This window comes from Nipponia nippon, unplaced genomic scaffold (genome assembly GCF_047370975.1).
Source record: "Nipponia nippon isolate SJK-2023a ecotype South Korea unplaced genomic scaffold, ASM4737097v1 scaffold_14, whole genome shotgun sequence".
Taxonomy (NCBI): domain Eukaryota; kingdom Metazoa; phylum Chordata; class Aves; order Pelecaniformes; family Threskiornithidae; genus Nipponia; species Nipponia nippon.
Genome location: NW_028262330.1, coordinates 8429396 through 8455705, shown reverse-complemented (window position 1 = coordinate 8455705; position 26310 = coordinate 8429396). Strand labels below are relative to the sequence as shown.

At 37.4% G+C, this 26310-nt stretch overlaps 1 protein-coding gene across 8 annotated transcripts in view; it reads left to right on the top strand.

The window, feature by feature from the left end:
- Nucleotides 1-23788, top strand: part of HELZ (helicase with zinc finger) — a 97283-nt gene extending 73495 nt beyond the window's left edge. For 6 of the 8 annotated variants that reach the window (XM_087751150.1, XM_087751148.1, XM_087751146.1 and 3 more), the window contains 11 exons: nucleotides 71-299; nucleotides 4419-4623; nucleotides 8685-8736; nucleotides 9536-9729; nucleotides 12170-12380; nucleotides 12877-12953; nucleotides 13111-13678; nucleotides 14047-14287; nucleotides 15437-15950; nucleotides 18845-19097; nucleotides 22282-23788. In XM_087751150.1, coding sequence (XP_087607276.1) covers nucleotides 71-299; nucleotides 4419-4623; nucleotides 8685-8736; nucleotides 9536-9729; nucleotides 12170-12380; nucleotides 12877-12953; nucleotides 13111-13678; nucleotides 14047-14287; nucleotides 15437-15950; nucleotides 18845-19097; nucleotides 22282-22613 — 2876 coding nt within the window. In that variant the 3' untranslated portion in view covers nucleotides 22614-23788. Of the gene's footprint in view, nucleotides 1-70; nucleotides 300-4418; nucleotides 4624-8684; nucleotides 8737-9535; nucleotides 9730-12169; nucleotides 12381-12876; nucleotides 12954-13110; nucleotides 13679-14046; nucleotides 14378-15436; nucleotides 15951-18844; nucleotides 19098-22281 lie in introns of those variants that run through there. The other 2 variants (XM_087751149.1, XR_015703323.1) reach the window with 2 other exon arrangements.
- Nucleotides 23789-26310: the final 2522 nt, after the last annotated feature.

Genomic DNA, 26310 nt, shown 5'->3' with positions numbered 1-26310 from the left:
GGTCTGATTGTGTGTTACTAGCGGAGATAACTACAATTGTCTCAGACGTTTGGTTTTTGTTTCCTTTTAGGAAAACAGTTTAGAGTTTTGTTTCTCAGCACAGTACGAACACGGCATACCTGCAAACATAAGCAAACTCCAATTAAAAGGAAAGAGCAGTTACTGGAGGATTCAACAGAAGACTTGGATTATGGTTTTCTGTCTAATTATAAACTTCTCAACACTGCCATTACAAGAGCACAATCCTTGGTAGCTGTGGTGGGAGATCCTATTGCTTTATGTTCCATTGGAAGATGCAGGTACTTCATATATGTTCCTTAGTTAATCAGGGCTAAAGATACTAGAAAACGTGTTTATGTATGACTGGTGGATTTAGTAAAATGATGGATGTTCTTCTAGGTGCCAAATAAGACATAATATATTTAAAACCTTAAAATAACTGTATAATGAAATTGAAATTCTTCATGTTTGTATCCACAGAAATACCATAAAGATGATAAAGCATTAGGTGTGTTCCCAACTCTTGCAGAGGCTTGAATCTGCAGGCACGATTTCAGCTTGTCCAAAGTGTGCTGCTGAGCTCACCCCTCAGGCAGAGCAGGCAGTTGTAGCCCTGCGTAGGCTGAGCAGCGTCGGTCTGTGCCGCAGTAATTCCTGCGATGCCATTTAACAAGTCTCCTCTGGAGCTGGAAGCATGCACTTGGGCAAGGGCCGCTCTGTCCCCTCGTCCGTAAGTCTTGCTGACAGGGAAGAGAGAGGACATTTTTTATGAAGAAACCCACTACAGATGAGAGGCAGACGATTTTAATGTCCTCTACGGGTGGACAAGTGTAGCTTTTTTGTTGGTTTTTTTTGTGGTTGTTTTTGTTTTGTTCTGGTTTTACTTTCTTATCCAGAGTCACAGTGTCACCATGTATAGCAGCCTACAGAGAAAAAGTGTGAGATATCTACCAGCTGGTCATTGATAAACTGTCTTTTAATGTATTTATAGTTGCTCTGATTTTTACTTGACAGTAACAATTGAAGATGCTTCATTTTAATTTCTAGTGGTTTTTTTTTTATACCTGTTACAATTCTGTATATAAATAAAAGTAATATATATTTTGGAGTTAAAAATTGTAATGTAATGTAGCATTTTAAAGTCGAATATTATGGCAGTCGTATGAAAGTAGAAGACTTGAAAACCATTATTTATGTTTTTATATGTCTTCATGGCACTAGGAAAAACCTCGTTAAGGTTTGAGTGAATTTACTTTTTATAGAAGTAAACGAAGAAATGTGAAAAATGCTAAGAGATGTAAACACTGATGTTAAGGATACCAAGTTCTTGATCTTCAAAGGTTTCTTTTTTGATGGAAGAGTTGAAATGTTGAGATGATCAGAGATAAACCCCGAGGCTTATTTCTCGAAGAGAGGAAACACTGCACTGACTACATTATTAAAATAAAGCTAAAAATATGTATTAGTCAGTTGTTAGATCTATGTTGTATTCTACTTTCCGGAGCAGTATTCTTCTACTGTATTGAAAATGGATGTGGTTTTCAAAGATTAGAATTGAAAAACCCAAACGGAAACCAATCCTTTGTTTACTGCATTTATGAAAGATAAGCTGAATTTAACCGCTTATCTGCTGGGGACACGTCAAGAGTTCTGTGCGTTAGTACAGTGATCTGCTCTAAACATCTTATTAAAAGGGAACTAATGGTTGTGGTTTTATTTCACTTTTCCCATTACCTGCTTGGTTTTTTTAGACATGATCTGGTTTATGTAACTGTAAGAGATCTGTGCCTCCTGAGCACTCGATCCACAAATGATGAGTGTCTGTTACAGTCTGCTGGTCCAGTCTCTAGTTCAGCATCTTACGCTGCAGAGATACCTGACTTAGCTGTAGAGGTTGCCATGCTGTGCTGACTGAGATTTCTCATACCGCTTGTTCAGAAATGACTCTTAGTTGATAAATTTTGCTTCTTTTCCCTACATTGGGGTTGAGGATGTGCAGTGTCGCCTAAGTCAGAGAGTTAGTTAATCCGTAGTTAGTCTAGCTAGCACCTAGGACGATTCCTGGTTCTGTAACCATCCGTCAAAATACAGTTTTTGTTGGAGAATGACCATGTGTCTTATTCTCTCTGAATCCCAGTGAGGAAGATAATCTCTTGAATTTTCACGTAAGCCTGAGTGTTGAGGTTTTAAATTAGATACCCAAAGGGGGCCCAGTTTTCAAATGTGGGGGCTCAGCAGTTTTTCTAAGTATGGCTCCTTCAAAGTATCTGAAATAGAGCATGCAAAAATTTACTAAAATAAAAGTATAGGCTATCAGCATGGTACATAAGTTACAGTCTTGGTGGTTAGGGGTTGAGTTTGCCTTTCGAAGACCAGTAGCTGTTTGTATATGTATAGCTGTTCAAAATTATAAAACAAAAAGAGAATTAAGAAACAAGAAGCACTGGAGCTTTATTAAGGTGTATCTCAAGCTTTCCCTTTAATACACCATTGTCTGGTTTCACTGAATAATTGAACATTCACTCTTTGAAAATAGTGCTGGAGGGGCTCAGGCATGCTGCTAGAAGGATGGTTATTTTTTAGTACAACAGGGGTATAGAAGTCTGAAAGAAGTGACATTTCATTAGGAAAAACAGACCTCAAAAAAGTTTAGAGTACTTGAATTTTATAAATATTCTAATACCTGTCAAAATGAGTCAAGACTCTGTAATGATAGTTGTTGAGAGCTTTGTGAAGTATGCCCAGGGTAATCATTACATTTCTGTGTGTTACAATCAGACTAGACAGGGCTGTTTTGGCAGACACTCCCTTTAAACTGTAAGACAGAGACGGCAGTATTTTATTCTCTGTCCTTACACCCCAGTACAAGCGTTCCACATGTAGAGAGACTGCTTGGGGCATTTTAAGCAAAAGTCGATGGGTCTCAGTGGATTTGTGGTACTTGGCAGCAGGTTTGGTGACTGAATTGATTAATCAGAGGGAGTTCCATCATTAAAGCATCCCAGTGAAGTATTTCATTTTGGTTTTTAATCCTCACTTAAAACCTTGCAAGGTATATTTGCCTTAGAGCAAAGTGCAGAAAACAGGCCATCTTGCATCTGGAATTTTAAAAGAGCATTTCTTGCCTGTATAAAATCACAACAGAAGATGGGCTTTTAGGGAAAACTATTTTGAATTCTTAAATACATCAGTAACATTACAGTATTCTTGCAAGAAAGACATTTATTCTTTTCCACAAAGTCAGCTACTCAGCAAAATGTGACACTGCTGTAAAAATTCGTGTGCAGCAATCTCTCATTTTACAGGTTTGGGGGAAATAACAGTGCTTGCTTATAGGCCAGACCTTGTTACTGAAGGGTGAACTAGAATGAGTTATAAGCAAGCACACCTATTGTCTTTTTAATGCTCTTTTTCAATAACTTTCATTACTCTTTATTTTTTTGAGAGAACAGCTCAATCAGTTGTTTGTTTTGTTTTGTTTTGTTTTTAAAGTGACATCTTCAGACCTTATTTAAATATCTTTTAAGCTTAAGTAACTTCACCCAAAAAATTCCTTTGAGGTTTAAAAAAAATCATTTTCATATAGGTCCTGCTATGCATGTTAAAAATGTAAAGACTTTTTTTTATAAGCAGTAGAAAGATATGTCATAAGAAAGCAGAAGACAGGTAGGAATATTCTTTTATTACATGGTTTAAATAACCCCTCCACCCTCCAAAAAGTTAGATACGGAACTTTCATAGAGAAAGTCATGTGTCATGTGATGGTTGTCTTTCTGGCTTGAAATTTCTTCTATATGTTATAGAAATATCTGACACGCAATAAAATTTATGGTTTTATTTCTTTTCCACCAGAGGATCTCAAAGGCCCTCTAGATACTCCTGACATGTTAATCTTCACATGACTGAAGTGTTTCACAAGAGTCGTTTTGAGGGTATATCTCAACTTTGGTATTTGTGACACTGGAATTGAATAATATGCCTAAATTCATAGAATCTTTTTGGTATCTTCTGGGACTGAGAATCTATATAATTCCTGTGACTCTTTGAGCTTTAATAAATTCCATAAATCACATGCTTTCCAGAATTTTAAGCATTGTATTTGCTGTGTTGGGTTTTTTAGGAAAAAAAATCCAAGTTAGGCTTGTCCATGACATTAATATTAAATGTGATCTACACCCAGTGCTGCGATCTGATATGCATGGACAGACCCATATGTCCATTGTAAATGACTGGGGAGCTTTGCATTATGCTGTAGGGTTCAGATGCGTGGATCAGGTTGAAGGATGGATGGCTTGGTGTGTAAAATGAGCATACAGGAAAAATAAAAATGCCACACAGTTATGTTAAATCTGTTTTAATTTTAACAGCAGCCATCGAGTCTTACTCCTTTTTATTGTTTCTAAAAATTTTTTCCGTAGGAAATTTTGGGAAAGGTTTATTGCCCTATGTCATGAGAATGAAAGTCTCCACGGTATCACATTTGAACAGATCAAAGCTCAGTTGGAAGCTTTGGAGTTAAAGAAAACTTACGTGTTGAACCCACTGGCTCCTGAGTTTATCCCCCGAGCTCTTCGGCACCAACATTCAGCGAATGCCACCAAACAACAGCAGTCACCACCAAAGGTAAAGTTTTACTGATGATGAATTTTGTCAGAAAGTGGAAGTGAATGTAGAAATGCCTTTTGCGAAATGACATAAAAGGTTTATGGAACAAACCATTTGTTTTAAAATGGCATCAGTGCAATCAGAAATGAATGCAAATTCCAGAGGGGGACCCTCAGCATTTTCAAGTAAAAGCTCTAGACTTGTATTATAGTACAGTATTTAGCCATATAGCTTGGGGTGGTCCAAGCCTTGTTTCCTGACTAAAATGTATATACCTTGGGTCACTCTGGCATGTTCATTGACTGTGTTGCAATGACCCTGACAAACTTCGGCCATGGATCTTGGCCTCAGTATTTAGATAAGCCAAATTAAGCCCTCTGAACAAGAGGCAATCCCTATTGCAAGCAGCTTGTGCTCTGACTGTACCCCAAGAAACAGCAGGGTGATATAGCCAGTGGCAAGGAGTATAAGGAAACAACAAAATAATAGCCAAAAGTGATTTGGTTTGATCTAAAAATCACATTGAAAATTCAGGGACTTATGTAAGATAATTGTTTGATTTCATTAAAAATATGTTGTAAAACAGTATATTGCTTAGATTAGCTCATTGATAATGTCCTTCAGAAGACCATATTTCATTAGCATCAAGAGGGCAGAGAGATGAAATTACTGCTTAGTGGTAATTTTATCATCTGTTTTTATAAAAGCAGGTAAAGTTGTGATGAAAATACATAGCTTCCTTAGGATGATAAAGAGTAACACTAAATTTTGGAGCTTTTTGTGGGGTGATATATTAGTAATTAATTCTATTTTAATAGTTCTTTGTAGTTGATTTCAAAATAATTTGAGTTATACCTTAATTCAGTTGTGTTTAGAGATGCAGCTAAAATGCCGGTTGTCAGCTTTGTCATGAATTCTGCTGTACAAGAAGAAAGAAACATACGTATTTTCCATAGCTTTGCATTTTTGTTGCAAGCTGTATCATTGAAATGAAATTTTTACGGCAGGTTTTTTAACAGTACAAAAAGGAAAGCCTTCTCTTTGGCAGTCCTTCCCAAACGAGAGCTTGTAAGTGAGAACATTTGGTTTCTTCATCAAGATGCATTGCTTTCTGAAACAAACATCAGATTTCTAAAGCATCTAGTCATGTGTCAAAACACTAGGCTTACAGAAAACCATAAATTAAAAAATTGTCTTTAAAAAGTCATTGCTTCACTCTCATTTTTCATGAGTGCTTCAGCCTTGAATGCATTTTCTTTAATAGTGGAACATTACTATTAATATTTTTTGTTTCCTAAAATGAAAGAAAAGTATTTGAAAATGCAGGTATAGTACATTAAAAAAAGGGGGGGGGGGGAAGTGAGAGTCCTGTGAATAGACTGTTCTGTTTGGTTTTTTTCCAGTTTGTTAGTAAACTAAGTAGTTGTGCTGGAGAAATCAGAAGAGATGCTTTCAAACTGCCAGCACTGTATTTTCAGCTTAAGATTTGAAGTGTTTTAACCACCTATATCATAATTATAATAAAATCTCTTCCCTCTGAATATAATTGACAGCTAGCATGTGCAGTAACAGAAGTAAAGCGAGCAGGTAATGCTCTAACACACACGGAAAATGGCTGTGATAAGTGATACGTTTTCCTTTGCTCAAGTTTTAAAAGCAGATGGTTAGCTTTGCTTATTTTAGACCTCCTAAGTACAATATTTAACATTAAAAGATGAAAGATTGAAAACCTAGTGCTGGTGTATTTTGTAGTGAAAAAATGAGAACAGCCTCCAATACAGTGTTTTGTGGTGAGTTCATGGACATCCGTGCCGTTTGGGGCTTGTTTTCCACATGTGGTGAAGAGTGATTTTGTAAAAATGGCACCTTCTTATTCAGCAGAATTGCTCTTGGATTTATGTAAGGACATTAAAAACCTCTTTGCTGTTTATTTTTGAAAGAAGCGAGAGAGTTCCAGTCCTGTCTCTCTGAGAAGCAACCAGCTAATGGAAGTGGCTGCTGTGCTGCATGGCAGCCCTGTCTGTGAAGGCATCTGCCTTCACCTGCGTTTGCGTGGCTTGGCTGGGGATGGTGGAAGTGCAGAAGAAACAGCAGAGTTGGACAGGCATAGCCTTGATTAAAGGCGATGATGTGGAAACGGAAAGTTTTCAGAACTTGGAGCTTCCCACAGGGTAGTTGGCGTACAGTAAATTGGGCTCTGAATTTTACAACTCTGCCTGCCTCCTGCTCGCTGCCTGTGCTCCAGCTTTTCGGCCTGGATTCAGGCACTTAGTCGGGATGCGTAGCTGTCCTAGATGTTCTATACAGTCAGTGAGGACCACAGGTCTGATTAAGTCTCTGGAGAATACTCTCTTCTACCGTCTGTTGACTAAAGGGGGATCCTAGGAGTGACAAGGCTGTTAACTGCCCGGAGTCACCTAAATCTTGGTCTGAGTTTCCTCTAAGTGCCTTTATGTAATGTGGATTTTTATACTCTGAAGGTGGAGCAAGTTTTTAGCAGAAACTGAGTGTATCTGTGCTCCAGTGCTCTCAATTGCCATCAGTTACAGTGTAGGGTTAGATATTTTGTAAATGGGTAGGGAAATGAACCTTGATGTAGAAATCTTTGAGAAACGATAACGGTTAAGTTAATAACAGACTATTATAAAGTCATTAAGCCTTCAAAACTATGAAAACAAAAAGACAAAAGAAAGCCAGCATCTCCCTTCCCCAACTTAAAAATGGCCTCAGTTGATTTATATTTACCAATCTGATAACGTTACATGCTGAAGCTCCTATTCAACAGGACAGCTGTTTTTAAGAATTTATGTAATTATTTGCTATTCCAGTTTTAAAAATCTGGCACCTATAAAATACAAGTGTGGTAGGTAGAACAGAGATTTGTTAGACTTCTGCACGTACAGCTTCATGCTAACCGACAGCATAACAGATGCAGAAATGCCTTGTGCTAACCATGAGTGATTAAGGCATGTAGCTCCTCTACATTTTTAGATTGAATCTTGCTCTCTTTAGTGAATAAACAGGTTTCTTTTCTTTAAGTACTGCAATGAAAAGCAATTATTATTTTATTTTTCAATAATTCATTTTTAAAACGAGAGGGAAATTCAGAGACCAGTTCTTTAATCTGGTTTATGCATGAGTCAACATTGTCAAACAACCTGTCTTTGTACCCTGACTAATTTGCTCAGCCTGCTGGAAACTGCCTAGACTTATCTCCTGGGCAAGAAAAGTTTTGCAGCATCAAAGGGTTTTTACATTTATTTTAAATTTGTGAATGTACTTAGGTCCAGATTAAGTAAGGTATTCCTATCCTGCAAAAGACTTAAGAGCATACCGGCATTTGAATATATGCTCACAGTTTATGAATATTAACTAATCAGTTGATGCTGTAAACTCATGAGCATGTAGGAGGGATAACTCAGTTCTGTTAACCTCCTTTTCTAATGTACAATTCACCAAGGAAAAACAGTTTCCCCAGAGTACTCTGGTTCTTGACTCTACTGTGTTGTACTTTTGGAGGAGCAGTCACTAAGGGGCCAAAGTCCAGAAGCAGATGCATGAGATGGGGTAGGGAGGCAATGTCTGATGAGGCTGGGTGACCAGTTGAGTAAAACTGGCGGCAGCTACTTTGTCTCTAAGGTTCTTGAGTCGAAACCTGGAGAAGAAAATGGATCATGCTTCCACTAAGAGCTGCCACTGAAGAGGAATACTGAGGGCTACGTTAGTACTGGGTGCTGCTCCTAAAAGAAGTGAGACAGCAGGAAATAAAATGGTGAGAAAGGAAACTCAAAGTAGCTTGCTGTAACTCTCCTTGCATCTGAAAACAGGCCTTAGGAGAGAGTATCCCCAGAGGGACTGGTAATGACCCATGGATTAATTGAATTAGTGGTATTTAATGTCCAGCTTCATGAATTCATAGTCACATGATGCAACTGGACAGTTGAATGCGTAAGAATAAAATGTTGGGCTAACTTCTTTCAGACTCTATTTTGTATTTAATTATAATGTTCACTTGAAATAAAAAGCTTCGGTTTGCCGAAGAATGCAAAGCATTACTATTATTGTTTTTCCCTTTAAAGGGCAAGGTCCATCATCATAACCAGAATGACCATTTCCCACCTGATGGAATTGGTAAGTATCTCTGCTGTTACTGAAGGAATTCATCTGGCCTCACGCTGATTTGGCTTCAGTGAAGTTGATAGTAATTTGACATATATCGAGTATCTGGTCTGTTATCTATTTGAAAGCCATTTGCTTCTTGTGTGCATTTGGGAAACAGATGATAGACTCAGGTGGACGTTAGGTATTTCTGAGGCTATCCCTTTATAGGTGTTGTGCACACTGACTTTAGAGCCTTAACACAGCATTGTCGGCCTCTTAAAAATGGCTGCGTTTGAAAATCATAATGTGAAATACTGTGCCAGTGTATTGGCACTATAAGAGTTAGGACATTATATTGCATGCACTGTTTTATGATGTACTTTGAACTTACGTTGTGCTGTCATATATCCAGATATTACTGATCATACTTTTGCAAGGTAGCAGGCAACAGCTTAATTTTGTTATTAATTTGAAAAAGCATTAATTTAAAGCTTGTCTTCCCTGCTAAAGAAAGGAGCATGATTCTAGTTTTTGATGCAGTGTTTAACAGCTGCTCTGACTGTCAGCACATTTAATTGGTTTGGGAGATTCTTTTATTAATGCAGTTACCAGCTACCTGTTTCTCTATATCTCAGCTCGCATTTTCTGCCTCTTCAAATTTTTGAATTGGGATACAGGATTTCATTAATGCTTTCTCTTGGTTTATCAGACCTATGCTGTTAGAGAGTTGTGCACATACTTCGTAAAGATAGATGCTATTAAGATGAAAAAAAGAATGAAATAGATAGTCTTCATATTCTTTTTGTGTATATTTTTTTTTTCTTTTCAGTTCAGCCCAATCCTTCTGTTCTAATCGGAAATCCTATCCGAGCATATACTCCTCCCCCTCCTCCTCTGGGACCTCACCCCAATCTGGGGAAATCTCCAAGTCCTGTTCAAAGGATAGATCCACACACTGGGACAAGTATTCTATATGTACCTGCTGTCTATGGAGGAAATATGGTCATGTCTGTGCCTTTGCCTGTAAGAATTCATTTTCTGTTTTTTTTTTTTTTTTTTTTTTTTTTCTGCACCCCCCCCCCCCCCCCCCCCTTTATGGCATGTACAAAAATGAACGGCAAAATCAGTTAGTGAATATTTTGCAAGCTTTTTCAGCACTTTATTTCAAATATGTGGGCTTAGCTGGCTCTAGGAGTGGCTGTGCAGAGGACCACCAGAAAATGAAGACTTAAAAACATTGCTCCTACAAATAACTCCAGGCAACCTAAAAGCAATTTCATGTTCATGTAATTTGGTGTATTTTCTAAGCTCTAGGTTTAGGCACACCAGTGGGATCTGTCGCATCTGACTTGAGATACCTGCATCTGAATTAATTGCCTAGTCCAGTTCTTAATCATTGGAGAGACATAGGTGATTCAGACAGAGCTTGTTTCTCTTTATTGGCTTCATGCAGTTTAAATTACCAGCTTTGGATGTCTGCAGTGCAAGGTGTCTGAAGTGAAGTGATAAGAAAAATAAGCATAATAGGATGTTTTCCCCTTCCAGATCCTCACAGCAAACCAGTTTCCTCTCCAATCCTTTTCCTTAATGACGTTTGAAAACACAATGAAGATCCCTAATCAGGCCTTTTAGGCAACATTTATGCATGGAATTTTGCGTTACAAATAAAACTCTCTCACCAAAACTTACACAAATTAAAGAAGCAGTCTCTGCTTTATTTTTAACCTCCACAGTCGCATATTCCAGGAGGAGAATGGGGAGGAAAGAACAAAGGCTGCAGAAGTGATGTTGTGGAGTAACATCTACGAGTTGTACACAACTCCTGAAGACATGAAGGACATGGAACCCACACATGCAGATGTGTTTAACTCCCTTTGTAATGCTAAACATTGGCATACGTTAATTTGTTTTTTAATAATTATATAAGTCCTCTATTGTAATTTAGGTTATGGATGCTCTGTAGGGGACTTGCTGTAGAAACTCTCGTTTCAGTTGTATGTCTTAGATCAACTGGCAGCTATAGGTTGGTTTTCTTTGCTAGGTCAAGGAATTTTCCTTTTTCCTAGCTTACTAGAAATCTGCGTTTGATGGATAAATTTAAATGCAATGAGAAGGCCATCAGCTGTATCTCTGTCATGCTTGCTCACATTATGTTAATATCAAACCAAGAGAATTTAAAAAGTTCTGTCTTATTGTTCCAAGGTTAATATATTTTTATGTATTTCCAATCAAAAGAAATGTATTAAAAATAAGTATTTTGAGCTCACCTTCCCTGAGGATGGATTTTTTAAAAATAATTAAGTGGGACGACTGAGGTACTAATGAGACTGCTGCTTTTGTAAAGAAGTTTGTTGGAGATGATTTGAGATTGTACAGATGCAATAGTAGCCTAAAGCTAAAGTTCAAAGTGCGCATTTCAAGGGCAAATACTAATTTAAAAAAAGAATTGCATGAAAGTTGTTATACTTAAAACAAGTAAGGACTGAAGTAAAATGTGTTTATGTTCATGGAAGATAAAATGATATCTTTGCTTTGTTTAAGGCAGTTTCTACATCCAAGGTAAAAACATGAGGAGGTTGTCTGCTGTCATCAGTAAAGGATGCTTTGTCAGCCCGAGTGTTGATGATTACTTTCCCTGCACTCTCCTCTTATTCATACATTTTTCTCCTTTTAATAAATTCCCTACAGGGCGAGGTTGAACTAATTTGATCCAGAGCTGTCTTCCTTTGCATTCCTTTTAGGAATAAAATTTAAAATGTTGTAAAAATTCCTGACTCTCTTACATGCTTTCAGGAGGCGGATTTTACTTCATATACTTAGGAAGATGATCTGCGATACATGTGTCATGTAGCATAGACACTTTGGAGTGGCCCTATCGTTCTTAACATGTGGATAGTCTCTTGCTTCTACCAATAGTCCTGTTAACTTCACTAGGTGTCTTGTGGGTGCAGAGGTATGGTATGCCCGCTCATTCTGTGTTACAAGATTAAAACACTGGGTGGTAAAAGGACCATAAAGAATTCCTCAGGTTAGAGGCTTCTCTCTCTGTTTCCCCCCTGAGACACAGCCTAATGTCTCTTTTAACTACCAGGAGAAAGGGCTTTTTTATTTTCTTGAACTTCACCCACTTCTATTTATTTAGAGAAGAGATTAATATAAGGTTTATTAAAATACAATTTGTCCATTAGTCTTTTCTCTCTGAATTTTGAAACCACTGGAACAAGTGTCGGTTTTGAAACAAAATTTTTGCCCAGAGTAGTCCTCCAAAATCTTTGCTCTTGCTGCGAGGCCTGCCCTTATTGCTCTCCCTTTCCAGCACCACCTGTAGTTGTGTGTTAGTGTGTCAGGTCATCTGATGCATGGAAAACTCCTTGTTACTGATGTAATATCAGTGTGCTTGTTACTTTACATCCTTTAATGTACCTTAACATATTGCCTTTTTTTTTCTTTTTAAATTGTGTAGGTACCATGGACTGGGTATCAGGGTAGGTTTGCAGTTGACCCTCGAATCATTACTCATCAAGCAGCTATGGCATATAATATGAACCTGTTACAGGCACATGGGCGTGGGTCTCCTATACCTTATGGCCTGGGACATCATTCACCAGTTAGCATAGGACAACAGCAGCAGCTTCAGCATCAAGACAAGGAGCAACATGAACAAAGTCGAAATGGTTAGTTGTGGAAATTGCGTTACAAATTAGTTTTGTTTTGAGGAAGTTTGGACTTTAAATAGGGTATTGTGAAAAGGATTTTTTCGTTTTTTCTCTCTCTTAAGTGAAATCGAGGGATCTACAGAGTTGGGGAAAAAAAACTGTGATTTGCCATTACAAATAGAATAACTAAGATATTGTGAGATTTAGAGGAGGAAGTAATTAAAATTGGGGGGTGTGTTTGTTGAGGGTATAATTGGTCTGTCTCTGTTCTGCAGTCCAGTGGTAACTACTGCTGATGTTATTTGCAATTAAGTTGGAAGAACTACTTAGTGATGATTAATGAACAAAGTGCAGAGATTAAAGGAAAAGTGTTATTTGGGTAAATTATATTAAATGTCTATGATGCTGTAAATGCTATACTAATAAGTCTAATTTTCTTGTGTATGGGAAAAAAACTCTCAAAATAATCATTTTTCCATTGAAACTAATTAATTAATTTCTTAAATGTTTTTAGGTAAAAGTGAGAACACTGCTGGACCTGAAATCAATAAAATTAGAACACCTGAGAAGAAACCTGTGGAATCCAAGCAGGTAGGTTTGTCTTGTTTGGTTGGGTTTTTTGTTGTTGTTGTTGTTTTGTTTTAATATTCCCTCTTTTAATGAATTTATTCATTGCTGACATGTTTTTTGTTTGTGGTTTTTTTTTTTAAATGTGCATTTTCAAAGTTTTTTCATTCTCTTTTTCTAGGCTGACTTAGAAGCAAATTCTCAAAATAGAAGCCCAGAGTCACGTTCCAGTGTTGGTTATCCTAATGCTAAATTTCATCGCAAAGATAATCTTAACCCCAGGCAGCTGAATCTACATCTCACCCCACCCCACTCACAGTATGCAGTTCCCAATCGCCACTTCCAGCATGTGTCACAGATACCAAGGCAGCCATATCCTCTGCAACAGCAGCAAAACCTTTTAAGTCAACAGCAAAATCATTTGCCTGAACAACAAAACCAAATGCCTCCCCAGCAAAGCCAGGTAGTTCAGCAGCATAATCATTTGAATCAGCAGCCTCCACAACCTTCGCAGCTTTCCCCTGCTTACCAGGCAGGCACCAGCCAGTCTTTTTTTAATAATCCAATTCCCCACCGACCACATTCTCCTGCTGTAGATGCTGTGATTTCAGAACAACACCCCCCACCTATGTTACAAGAAGTCAATAATCCTTTGAGGCCTATTGCACAGCACAACCCTGTTCTGCCAACCCACTTGAACAACTTCATTGAAGAGAATCCATCAGGAATGCCCTTAGGGGACACTTTAGGTAGGTGACTTTCCTTTATTTAAATTCAGAGCGTGCAATTATAACTACATTGAAGTGAAAATGAAGGAGGTATTTACCTTTTCAGGCATATTGCTCTGAATTGGGTCACTGTTGGGTTAGTTTCCATAAGTAATGTCATTGAGCATAATTTGCTCCTTGAGGCATGTTTGAATATTCAGCACTTTATTAGAAGATTCATGTTTCTATGATTTTCCATATGATTTAAATAACCAGGTTATACACTGCAATGCAGTTAGTATATAATAGGCCCTGGAATATACTGTGTAAAAAGTATTCTTTTTTTTCTGACATAAAAATCTTTAAAAAGGGGCATTAGATAAATTTTTTTTTTAAAACTATTTTTATAGATCGTATGCATGGAAATGTAGCTTTGGAAACAATAAGGCAGCAACAACAAGCCAGGTTACAGCAATGGAATGAACATAATGCCTATCTCAGTCAAGGCCCTATTCCATATCAACACCATCACCATCCTCATCTACCACATCTTCCTCAGCAACCAATTGGATTGCATCAACAGCAGCAAGTTAGGGCAAACTGGAAACTTGCCAGTAATACAGAAGATGAAACAGAGGCTACATATTCAAGGTATTTGTTTACTGAGTCATCAGAGCTTGTATAAAATTGAGCAGTGGGCACCTATCTGTAACACTGTGATCAAGTGCAAGACACTTAAAGGTATTGTTTTTTGCTGCTGTTATTATGAAGTTTAAAATAGTTGGTAGGCTGACTTACAACTATGCTTTTATTATGTGTTATGCTTTATTCTGTTAGTATATTGGGTAGTAAAGCTGTAGTGGAAAAAATACTTTTATGGAGCTTTTCAGTGCTGTATTTATGGAATAAGGAATGGATAGAAAGTAACAACCTTATGTTTATACAAGAGGTGTCTGAGTGTAGTTAAGGCCTATTTAAACTGTAAATTCTTCAAATTGAATTAGCAGTCTCGGATTTATGTGCTTGAAAAGAAACAAACCAACCCCTCCCCAGACACTGTTCCCCAATAAAACTCAACCTTTTCTTCCTTTCCAAAAAGCCTTTGCTTTGAAAAGCAGATTAAAAAAATGCTTATATTTGAGATGGAGCATTAGGGGGCAAGAAGGGAAGCTGTTGAAAATAAACAGAAAAATGGTTCCAGTGGTCATAAGCTTTACTCATGTATATTGTAAAGGCTGGGTTTTTGAATTGCCTCTGTTTACTGTCATCTCCCACTATGCTTTATTTTCCATCTGGTTTGTTATAGCCATGGTAAAGCCTCTTATGCTCTCTTATCTGACTCTGTGAAGTGCTGAGTTGAATATTCTTGATCTTTTGAAGGAGTTTGGAAGTATATTGTGCAAGTGAGGGGAATCCCCGATTGTTCTGGTTTTTGCCTTTTAAGGGGTTAAAATTTTCTTTAACTATGTCAAGTTTTTCACTTTGTATAATAAAGCAGGAAATACCTTAGTTGTCTCTTAAGAGATAACAAAAAAATTGATTCTTCTGACTGAAAAGGAAATCTCAAGAGTTATTAAAACTTTGAAATGATTCAGGTAGGTATTTCATCCAATTAATCCTCTTGTGCCTAATTTCTGATTGCTCACAGTCATATCCTTTGAAGTTAGGGTCAGTAAGCGCAAAGATGAGTACATTTAAATTCAGTGTTTTGTGCTTTGAGTTTTCTCAACCTCAAAAAGAGTGGGATTTCAGCAAAACATTTTATTTCTTTTTCTTGATACATTTATTCTGTCAATACAGATTCCAGGATTTGCTCAGAGAACTGTCACACCGTGATCAAAGTGAAAGTCGGGACTTAGCTGAAATGCCACCCCCTCAGTCAAGACTGTTGCAATACAGACAAGTTCAGCCCAGAAGCCCACCAGCACTCCCTTCTCCTTCCTGCAACTCTAACCACAGTGGTCACTTTCCTAACTTCACTGAAAACAACAGAGACATTGAAATACCCAGTAACCCAGCATTTCAGCAGCATTTACCCCAAATATACAATCCCCCTTTCTCAATGCCATCTGAACATATAACCCCATCTCCCTTGAAATACCTGCAACCTGATGGATCGTGGACTTACGCTAACCTACAGCAGAATCACCTTATGGGGCAGGGCTTTCATTATGGTATACCTCCGTTGCCCCATAGGTCGCAACAAAACCCTTTTATACAAATACAGAATCATCAGCATGCAGTCGGTCAGGAGCCATTTCATCCACTCACATCTCGAGCAGTATCTGCTTCTTCGCTCCACAGCTTAGAAGAGGTAGGCATTTTTGTCTGCGTATGCAATTGTCGTGTCATATTAATATCAAATTATATTCTGAAGTGGTCATGAACGCAAAATAGCTCACATATTAAAAGCTCACACTGGGAATTTCTGTGAGGTAAAAATTTTTCTCTACGGCTTCCCTGTTCACCTTGCGCATATTTGTGGTTCTCATCACTGCAAGTATAACATTTTCTCTACTAAACGGGAGGTCTTGGCTTTCTGAATGTTGCTCAGAGTTTTCTTGCAATCATTGCTCTATTATCTGCATGTCATTTATCTGGAGTGCAAATTAACCACACCCCGGGTGCAGTCTCGTGAAATGACCCTCTGGAAAGTCAGCTTGAATCAGCCAGCCAGTTGGCTCAGTATTAAACTATGAATATGGTTGAGTTACTTTTCATATGAACTTGAGACCAGAGCAGTACAGTTGTTTTAGCATGGTACAAAACCTGATTTAATAAATCCCACCTGGCCTGAGCTAATTCTCTATAAATCTAGCCTGTGTATTTTGGGGGCTCAGTGTTGGAAATCAGTGCAGAGGTATCCAGCTGTGCTGCATGCGTCTGGGTCCAGCACAAACCCTGCCACACCAGAGCTGGCTCCATCCCTCTCGATCTTTTTTTGTTCTGGACTCTAAGGGGGTGTGTCATGGAATGCAGACTATGCGAGCACATACTACTGGGACAGGTCACGTTTTGAACAGGAGTTTTTAATCCCTGTTGGAATCCAGAGTGCTAAGCCATGTATGATACGTAGACATGGAGTATGCTGGAGCCGGTGTTCCAGGAATGTCAGAATTAATATTCTCAGATAATCTTGCACTGACTGCATGTAATCCAATATTTGTACATAGAGTTAAGTGGCTTGGTCTGTGATGCATTTCTGTCAAAGTTTTCACAGAAGCTGTGGGGGTATCCCTGCTCATCTCTGTCCCACATAATACATATCTAATTATCTTTTGACTTCTGAAAGTAGAAAATATTTCGTTTATGTACCTGAGCAAAATACCTAAAATTGAATTCCAGTACATTTTACAAATTTCTGTCTTATACAGATGCAGAGAGGTTAATGGAGTCCTCAGGCCCAGTTAGAGCTGTAGTAAGGTTTGGGTTTATAGACATTTTAAAATTCTATGTCTCAGTCCATTAAGCTATACCACCTTGTACAAAATCTAATACTTTGTGACAACAGTTAGTGCTGTCAGTACAGAGGGACATAGGAACAATGGCTTTTCAGCAGTAATAAACTAATAAATATTCCTACAGAGTTTGTGACAACTCCTGATATCTGAAGACAAATAGAGTAAGCCTTTATGTAGTTAGTGCAAATTCATTTTAGTTCTTATTTCTTCTTCCTTTCAAAATACATGACAGAAATGCCAAATGCAGTAAAAGTGTTACAAGACAGAGACTTGCATGTAACGTTTCCAAGACTGCTAGTTCAGCTGGTAGGTAGGACTGAATACACAAAGAAGTCAGAATGCAGTTTTAGGTGTATTTGTAACAGAGATCCCTCATATAAGGCAGGTGTCGGGAGAGATGTCATGACTTCTGGTATCCTTATTAAACTGTTCTCAGTCACTATTTATAAACCTGTTCATTGACAAGATACTTGAAAGCTTTTGCATATGTTTAGTCAAACCAGATTTGAACTGCATATCAAAGGGAATACTTAAGTTATTCTCTCTGGTCCTGTACTTGCAAGTGTCCAGAACTTTGATAACTTCCTGATTGCTTATCAAAATTGCCTGTTAAACTAAATAAAATGTATACTTTTTGGGTGTGATTCAGGCACTAACTTCTGAATTTTGTTTTTTTTCTGTTAAAGAATATCCTCAAGAGAGTAGAGTGACAGGATATCTTTAAGTGCTGTTCCCTTGATATATCATAATAGTGTGGCAACTATAATGAGATACTACAATTTTTTTTCATGCACTCTTTTTTCCCTGTCTGTTTTTTGTGGATGATATAATAACAATATTGGGGCATTGCAAGCAAGTTATTTGATGTTTATTTAGCTAATTTTTTATGACATTTCATTAGGTTGTTTACTTTTTGCCTTTACCAAGTATAGATTTACTTCTGTGACTTCTGTTATTTGTGCTGTTAGTCAGTACAGTGCAGATGGAAGCAAATACTGTGTTTATTTTTTTAAAATGAACGTAATACAACAGGCTGGGTTTGAATCTTGAGAAAGTTTAGAGGGTCAAAAGTTTAGAGGGTCCTTAAATCTGAACTCTTGAAGCCACCAGGTTAATTAATGGAGCTCCTGCCATTTCCATCTACATGGCCTACAGGGTTTATGGGAGCAAGTAATTTCTGTGGTTTCAGGTGAAAGTCTCTGCATTATTTCTCCTGAGGGCACACACTTCTCCAGAGCATTTGTTTTGTGTGTACATGCACAAAATCCAGTATACAAATATATCAGGCTTCCCCAAATCTGGTATACAAGTCACTTATTTGTCCTTTGGAAACTAAAAGCCATTTTTTTCCTCTCTACATTGTAACTGAACGTTTTCTCTTGCTCTTGTGTCTTGCTGTGCTTCCTTTATAAATGCTGGGTATCTTCCTCCTCACTGTGTGATACATCTCCCACGTAGGAGTGTAAGATGTAAAGGTTGATAAGAATTAAGGAATCTCAGCTGATGTTCTTTGCACTTCCTTTAAAATTCTGTGTCTGTTTTGTGTGACTAAAATACATTATCAGTGCCTGCAATATACAAAATATAACTTGAAATGTATTAGATTTTTTTTTTTTCTAAATGCAAAGGACTCCCCCCCTGCCAAGGCATTGCAGGGAAAAAAATTGGATGGAAAAATGGTATTTGATACATGCAGTTAAATAAAAGGAGCAAAAGGCCTTTTTTTGTTTTGTCTTTTTGTTTGCAGTATGAACCAAGAGGACCAGGCAGGCCGTTGTACCAAAGAAGAATTTCCTCTAGTTCAGTCCAGGCTTGTTCTGAAGAATTAAGCACTCCTCAAGACAGTCTTGGTCAGTGTAAAGAGCTTCAGGACCACAGTAACCAGTCATCTTTCAACTATTCATCACCTGAGTTGTGGGTAAACTCCTCCTCATCTGCCCCATACCCAAACATTCCATGCAACGGAGCCAACAGAGCAGTTCCACCCTGGGAGTTGTTAGGTAGGTACAGGCTTGATCTTTGCTTCTCTGCTTCTTTCTCTCCTCCATTAAGTAGACTATTTAGGCTGGAGTAAGCAACTCTAGATGAAAGGGTTGGGGTTATTTTTTTTCTTTTCACAAAATGTTTCCTGCCATCTCTTCAAATCTCGGAACTAATTTAAGCGAAGATTTTTGAAGTATTCATTGTTTTAGTAGTTAAAGCCTTGCTTAGAGTAATCCTGTTTTCATTTGCTATCTTGTTAACATTCCAGTACATCGCTGATGTCTTAAGAAGAATACTGTTGAGTATTCATCTACAAAAAGCAATACTGCTCCTTGGTCTTCTCACAAAAGTTGTAGTAAACCCACAGATTCTCTTACAGTGGTTTCAAGTGCAACTGAGTTTTTGCTAAAAGGAGCTAAGGTAACTGGTGGGATTTATTTGCAAGATAGGCTATTTGTTTCCAGAATCAGTGGTATTTCTTGTTGATGTTACAGTCTGGGGGAGAAACAACATAAACTGAATTAGTAATCTCAGTGTATTTCCTAGTAAATTCTGATACTTCATCAAAGTAATGATGAAGTTTAAACTCTCACCGTGGAAGAATCACACTGGAACTTGGCTTCCCTGGTGGTAGGAGCAGTGCTGATTGATTTAGCAGAGAGAAACTAAATTAACTTCTCAGTGATTAAAAAAAGCCGTGAGTAGAGAGTTGGAGCATTGCAGCTATTCTTCCGTTCTCCGTATTTTTAATGTTTGTGAAAAACAAAATTACCAGCATAGTACAGTTTCTTCTCCATAATTTTGCTTTAAGGGTCTCCAACGATAATTAAGAAAAAATTAATAAAAATATGAACAATCTTCCAGTGTGAATATTAAAAACACTTAATAAAGTGAAAAAAATATTTATAAGCTGGTTTTATTGCCCTTCAAAGATCTAATTGCTTTTGGTCAAATTTTATAAACCTAAAACATCTTGTGATTTCATAGTGTAGTAATTGTGAAGTAGAAACATTCAGTGTAGACTGAATGAAAAAAAGCTATTTATATCAGCGACGGTCCTCAAGAGTTAAATTCCTAATGTGCATTTTCATTTCCAAAGTGTGAAAATGTTATTTTACAAAACCATATTTATGGCACTATCTCTTGTGCTAAGTTCAAAGCTTCAAGCTCAGGGCACCTCCTTCAATCTATTTATATTTTTACTGAAAATCAAGGAGCTGAATGCATGATATTGTGTGTCATCAAGAGTGGCATCCATCTCTGAAGTTGCTCTCTAGGCTCTGTGGTTATCTAATAGGAGCTCAGGAACCCCAGCGAGATTACGCTGGGGTCAGCAGATACCACATTTCCTGGCTTTAATGTAAAGATTGAGAACATGTTTGTGAGTAAAATCCTCAGAGGAAATATGTGTATGTAAAAATTACCATATCTATGCATTTGCTGTCAAATAATAAATCCTAAACAAAGGGGGCAAGTTTTGACTAGTATCTGCATCTACTACGAAAATATTTTTTATTGTAGTTAAGCATGGTTTCTGTTTTGTAAATAAATATGTATGCAACATTGCCCTGTATCTAATAGTTCATGCAAACAAATCTCCATTTTTGTGGCTGCTGTGCTTTTCTGCATTTACAGCTCGCTGGCTATGATGATCACATTTAAAGCCCAAATGTGTTTTATAGTGCTAAGGGTTAATGACCAATAACTTCAGTGTTTCTGGTTGCTATTGATTTTTATCCATGAAATAAAAATCCATGAGAATGAGATGCTATGAACTAGTCCTGTGCCTGTATTTGTTGCCTGAGAGTGAGCAACCACGACACCAGACCGTTCAAGGGCTTATATTTCCTGTACATCAGAAACGGCTGCGGCACAAGTATTCGGTTATATCCACATGGATTTATGGAGTGCAAGGAGAGCTGCCGTGAATTGCTCAGTGTTGTTATATGCAGGCACTTTCCAAAATTGCAATTTGAGAGGTTGATTTGCATTGCTTTTTCTGTTGATAGAAAGGAAATTATTTAAGTTCTTATTCAATATGTTTATTTAATATTTTTTCTTCAGTTAGACACCTCTACCACACATCGCTTTCACCTCTGGCCCTGCTTGTCGTTACTTGTCTTCTCTTGAGTGCTGGGGTTATTTCTGGGAGGTTTTTTTGCTTGTGTTCTGGGTTTTTTTTGGAATTGTAGCAACCCTAGCAAAACTGTTTTGCTTATGTTCTTTCCATATTAATTCTTCGGGTTGGGTTTTATTTGTTTATGCTTTGGGTTTTTTTGAGTACTTTATCAAAGCCAAAAGCCTGTGTGTGACCCTTCCAGTGAGAAACTTAACTATATACTTATGTTTTTCTACTTTTGTACTCATTTGATGGTACATTTTTGTATGTGCACTTTAACATATGCAGTTAAAGATTGAAATAATTGCAGAATATATCTGTTGCCCAACTCCTAGGCTATTTTAGATAGAACGTATACCTGCATTTCAGTGTAGAGTTTCTCCAGCTCTGTAAGACAGCAGAATTCTCCAGACAAAAGTAAGATTCCTCATTAGGATTCAGGAAATTCACTTGAAAGCAGTTTTATACCTACGGTTTAAAGCACCATTTTTTTGATAGTTACAGGAGTTGTTAAATGTGGAGCAAGAACATATCAATTAGCAGGAATGCATTCAGACTAAAATATCAATAATTAGTTGGTTGGCATTCAGGACTCCGAATTGCTGTTTGAGAATGAATTATATATGGTGCTGTAAATTTTAATTTTAGCCTATTAAGCTATAAAACAAGAAGAATGAAATAGTCTTTGTGCTGTCTCAGTGGATAAAGTGTTTGAATTAGAGTATATCCCGTTCTGAAGCAGCTTACCTTCGGTGCATCTGCTAAATCCGCCTGTGCAGAATTGCAGGTTCAGTGTTACGAACTCTGTAGGTACATGCACATGGAGAATATGTTTAATAACATCAGTCTTCTCGGCATTGCTGACAAGGTTAATACAAGATCCAGTAGTTGGAAATGAAGCTAGATAACTTAATTATGAAATTTCCTAGGATAGAGGGTGACTAAACATAGAAAATGGGTGGTGGGGAGGGTTACCAGAAGGTGGTTTTGGTACCCCTCAGTACTTGCTTTGGGGTTACTATAGATAGGTTTCCTAAGTCAGAGCTGTTCACTTAGGCAAACTCTGGTTACTCCTTTTGCAGCTCCACCGAAGACGGTCAAGCCCCCAGAGGAACACCTGAAGGCCGAAAACATACAGCTATCCAATTCCTTCAACTACAGTGTGTTACAGCATCTTGGCCAGTTCCCACCTCTCATGCCCAACAAGCAGATCGTCGAGTCGAACAGCAACAGCCAGCAGAATGCTGGGGGGAGCAAGCCTGTCATGTCCTACGCAAGTGCTCTGCGGGCTCCGCCAAAGCCCAAACCTCCTCCTGAGCAGACAAAAAAGAATAGCGACCCTTTGTCTTTGTTTCAGGAACTTAGCCTAGGTAGTTCATCAGGTAGCAATGGCTTTTACTCCTATTTTAAATAATCAGATTATTTTTTTTAGAGAGAATTTAATTTTTATTTGTGTCAGTAGATCTAAGATAGTTGGGGCTTCACCTGTAGTTGCAAATATTCCCTTTGTTTATATTATTAAATATATCCTCACTTAATTGCTTTGCTGCTAGACTTGCAACTAATTTTTTTAATTATATTCCATTATTTTGCATTTTTTGATGTGGGTCGGTTTTTGGAAGCTTTTCTGTAGGAAAACACACACGTTATTTTTTAATTTGTGTAATGTTAATGATATGTTGCATTAAACTAGCAGCTGAGAGGTTACCTGTACAACTTTAAAAAAGGAAAAAAAAAAAAAAGAAAAAAGAAAAAAGTAAAAAAAAAAAGTTTGTCTAAATTGTATTTAAGAAGATTGTAAGTAGCATTTACATTTATTCAATAACATTAGCATACTATGCTGGGTTTCTGTACCAGAAATGGCCAGTTAATGTAAAAATGTATGTTATTTCTGCTTAAATTCATTTAATTTTTTTTTTTTAATAAAGGTGCAGCATCTTCTAAATACTTTCAGTTTTATCAGCTTTTTTGTGAAGAGATGCTGCATTCTCAGACTTTTATAGTTTTAGATTCTGTATGATGTGGTATTGTATTTTCCATCCACTGTAGGGTAAAGTAAAGGCATTCTTTGCAGACACCTATGCCATTGTTTGGAAACATTCAGATAAAAAGTATTGGTATACTTTAAAATAAACAATAAAAAAACAAAAAACAAAAAACAAAAAAAGAAATAAAAACCACAAAAATACTACATTTTATTTTTGGACAAGCTAGTAATATAAGCTTGTTTGAAAAGTTAATTTGATAGGTTTTTTAAATGAATCATGAAGCTGAAAATAAATTTTTAGGTATGTTGGTGCTTAGTAGATTTAATAACTATTTTAAAAAAAATGCGTGAATTTAGTAAAATACTTTTTTGTTTGTTTGTTTAATTTTTTTTCCACTATGCATGTGTAAATGTTTGTAATCTGGCTTTTTCCTCCCCCCTTCTCCAGTGGTATAAAGAATTGTGCCGCTTTAATTTTTTTTTTCCGGTAAAACTTTTGGTACATTATTTGATGTTTACATTAAAATGTGACATTATACAAGGAAATTCAGATATTTTGCTAACTGTTTTGTTTGAGGAACATCATTAAAGAAGAGATTTAATGTTTGTCAAAGCTGTATCCAAATTAATCTAAATCTTTTGGGGATAAGAATGGTTACCAGGTTATGTATCTATGAGTTCTGCTAAGTTCTCCACAAACCTGGCCCTTTAGGAATACAAACTGAAAAAAAAAATATGGGATATTTAAAAAATTAAAGAAACAAGTGTGAATGAAAACTCAGAAGATAAACTTTGTCCATAGAGATTTCTGGTCTTGCACACTGTTCATACTTCTGCAGCTGGGGAGATGGAGAGGGGTGTTTGTACAGTTTCTCCAGATAAGTAGTCCTCCTTTTACACTTGAAGAAGTAACTTTTAAATCTGGGAAATATTTTACAGGGACTGAGCTGGGTGTATTTGCAGTATTCCTCCACTTATTACATACAAGAATTAAAATTTGAGAGCTGGGGGGGGGTGATTTCAGATTTTTACAGCTGTCCATGGGACACCTTACTAATGAGCAGTGGCTGCTGCTGTATTCAATCAGATTTTTGCTCTGGTTACAATCAGGTTGTTTTTTTTTTTTTGCATTTGACTTCATGTTTTAAGGCAAGGGTCTTTATGTAATGGGATTGATTTAAACTCAGTACACTGCAGAGGTTTGCATATAAATTTTTTATCATAAATCTTTGCTGATTCATGATTCAGAAACTTAATCTGAAAAACTTTTTCCTTCTTGCTGTAAAGAAAAGCACGCGTAACTCGTTAATTTATTTCCTAATGTCTATACCCAAAGATGCTGGGGGAGGGGTAAGCCCCTGCCAAGTTATGCGTAGCACTTCAGCATATGGCATCAAATCAAGAGCACCCAAAAATGAGCAGAGGCCAAATTCTGCAACCTTGAATCAAGCAAAACTACTGTTAAATGGGTTTTTGCCGAGCTGACGGCTGCAGAAATAGGTCCATAGGAGATTCATTTGCAAGGGCCGGGCGTGTGCTCAGTGTAAGTTAGCCTCAGTCTTTTTATTTCAGTGGAGCTGTGCCAGTTCTCCTCCCCGGAGCGCCTGGCACTGCTCTGAGAGAAGAAAAATCTGTGTGCCTGAACGTTATAGTCTGTGAAGAGTTCTTGATGAGATGTGCAAGACTGGGATGGAGGAGAGGTAGGGTTCAAATGCACTTCACTTCGCCGAGTCGGCATTGTAATTTCAGGGGTTTCAAAATCACTCGTTTATATGGAGCAGTCTTTTGATTCTGTTCACCATATTTGAATATTAAACTAATAAACATCACTTGTTAATTTACTGCTATCTGTCAATTAGTTAAGGGGGAGATGGTCGCATCTCGCCACATTATATTCTGTTTTACACTGGCATTTTATCTACACTGAAAACATTATGGATAAAGGAGCATTTTCTCTCTGACTTACAATTTCATTTCTATAACTTTATGAAAATCCCTGCTGGGTTTGGTTCTAAATTTTCATAAGTGCTCTCACCCAGGAGCTTGAGGATGGTACGGTAGAGATCTTCTGACTGTCACCTTTGGAAATGTTTAGCATGAATCAGTTGCATTTCTTAGAGTCAATTTTTTTCCAAAAGATCATTTCTTTTGAAATGTCTTTTCTAGCCATTACATGTCATGTATATAGCCCTGAGTGGGATCTTTTGTTTGTAGAGCAAATTATCCAGTGTTTATTGAAGTCGTAGCTGTTTAAAAACCCCCAAAACTGTATTGTAAACTCTTCTAGGGCTTTAATTGAGCTCTCATTAAAATCAAATTAAGCTTTACAGATGGCTCCAGGGGGCACTGCCTCAGGCTGCACTGTAAATATGGAGCTGTTGCAATTACAGTGAAAAATCAAAATTATGAGTTTAGATTCTTGGTTTGTGTAAATTGTCTCAACTCGGAGGAAATGAATGGAGGCTTGGGCATATACACCAACTGAGCGTTTGGCTCCTTGGCTTTTTTAGAGCTAAAATGTCACACTTAGTAGTACAAGTAGTGCCAAATCCCGTGCTCCTTGTCCAGGAATAAACCCCCACTGTTGTCTGTGGAAAATTTAAATGACAAAGTCATCCCAATCTAAATTTAGAAAGCTGGTATTTAATATTAAGAATAAGTTCTGGTTTTATTCTCTTTAATTCCAGTTTTTCACGAGAAAAATCTGAACGTCGCATGGGAGGTTGTCAGTGTGGTGTTAAGAACTAATAAAGAATTGAGAGAAAGATTTAAGAAAAGTTATTTGAACTCTAAAAAATTAAACTTTTCTTTTGCATTTGAAATAGAGCTTCTACCCTTCAGAAAGCTACTTACTGAATGCAGCTGGTAGCTTTCCCTGTGTATATATGAAGACTGAATTCTTATGAAACGGCCAGCTTTAAACTTGGCCTTACAAAGTCAGAAAAAGAAACCGGAGGAGACGCTGCTCACTTCCATGAGCACAGAGGTAATTTGGAGATGGATTAAGAAATAACGTTTACATCATTTGACGCTGTAGTCCTTTCCTTTGGCGTCCTGGGCGTGGGATATGAATGTGCTCCTCCACAGCTTGCCCGGTTGGCTCCTGCCTGCAGCCGTCAGCCTG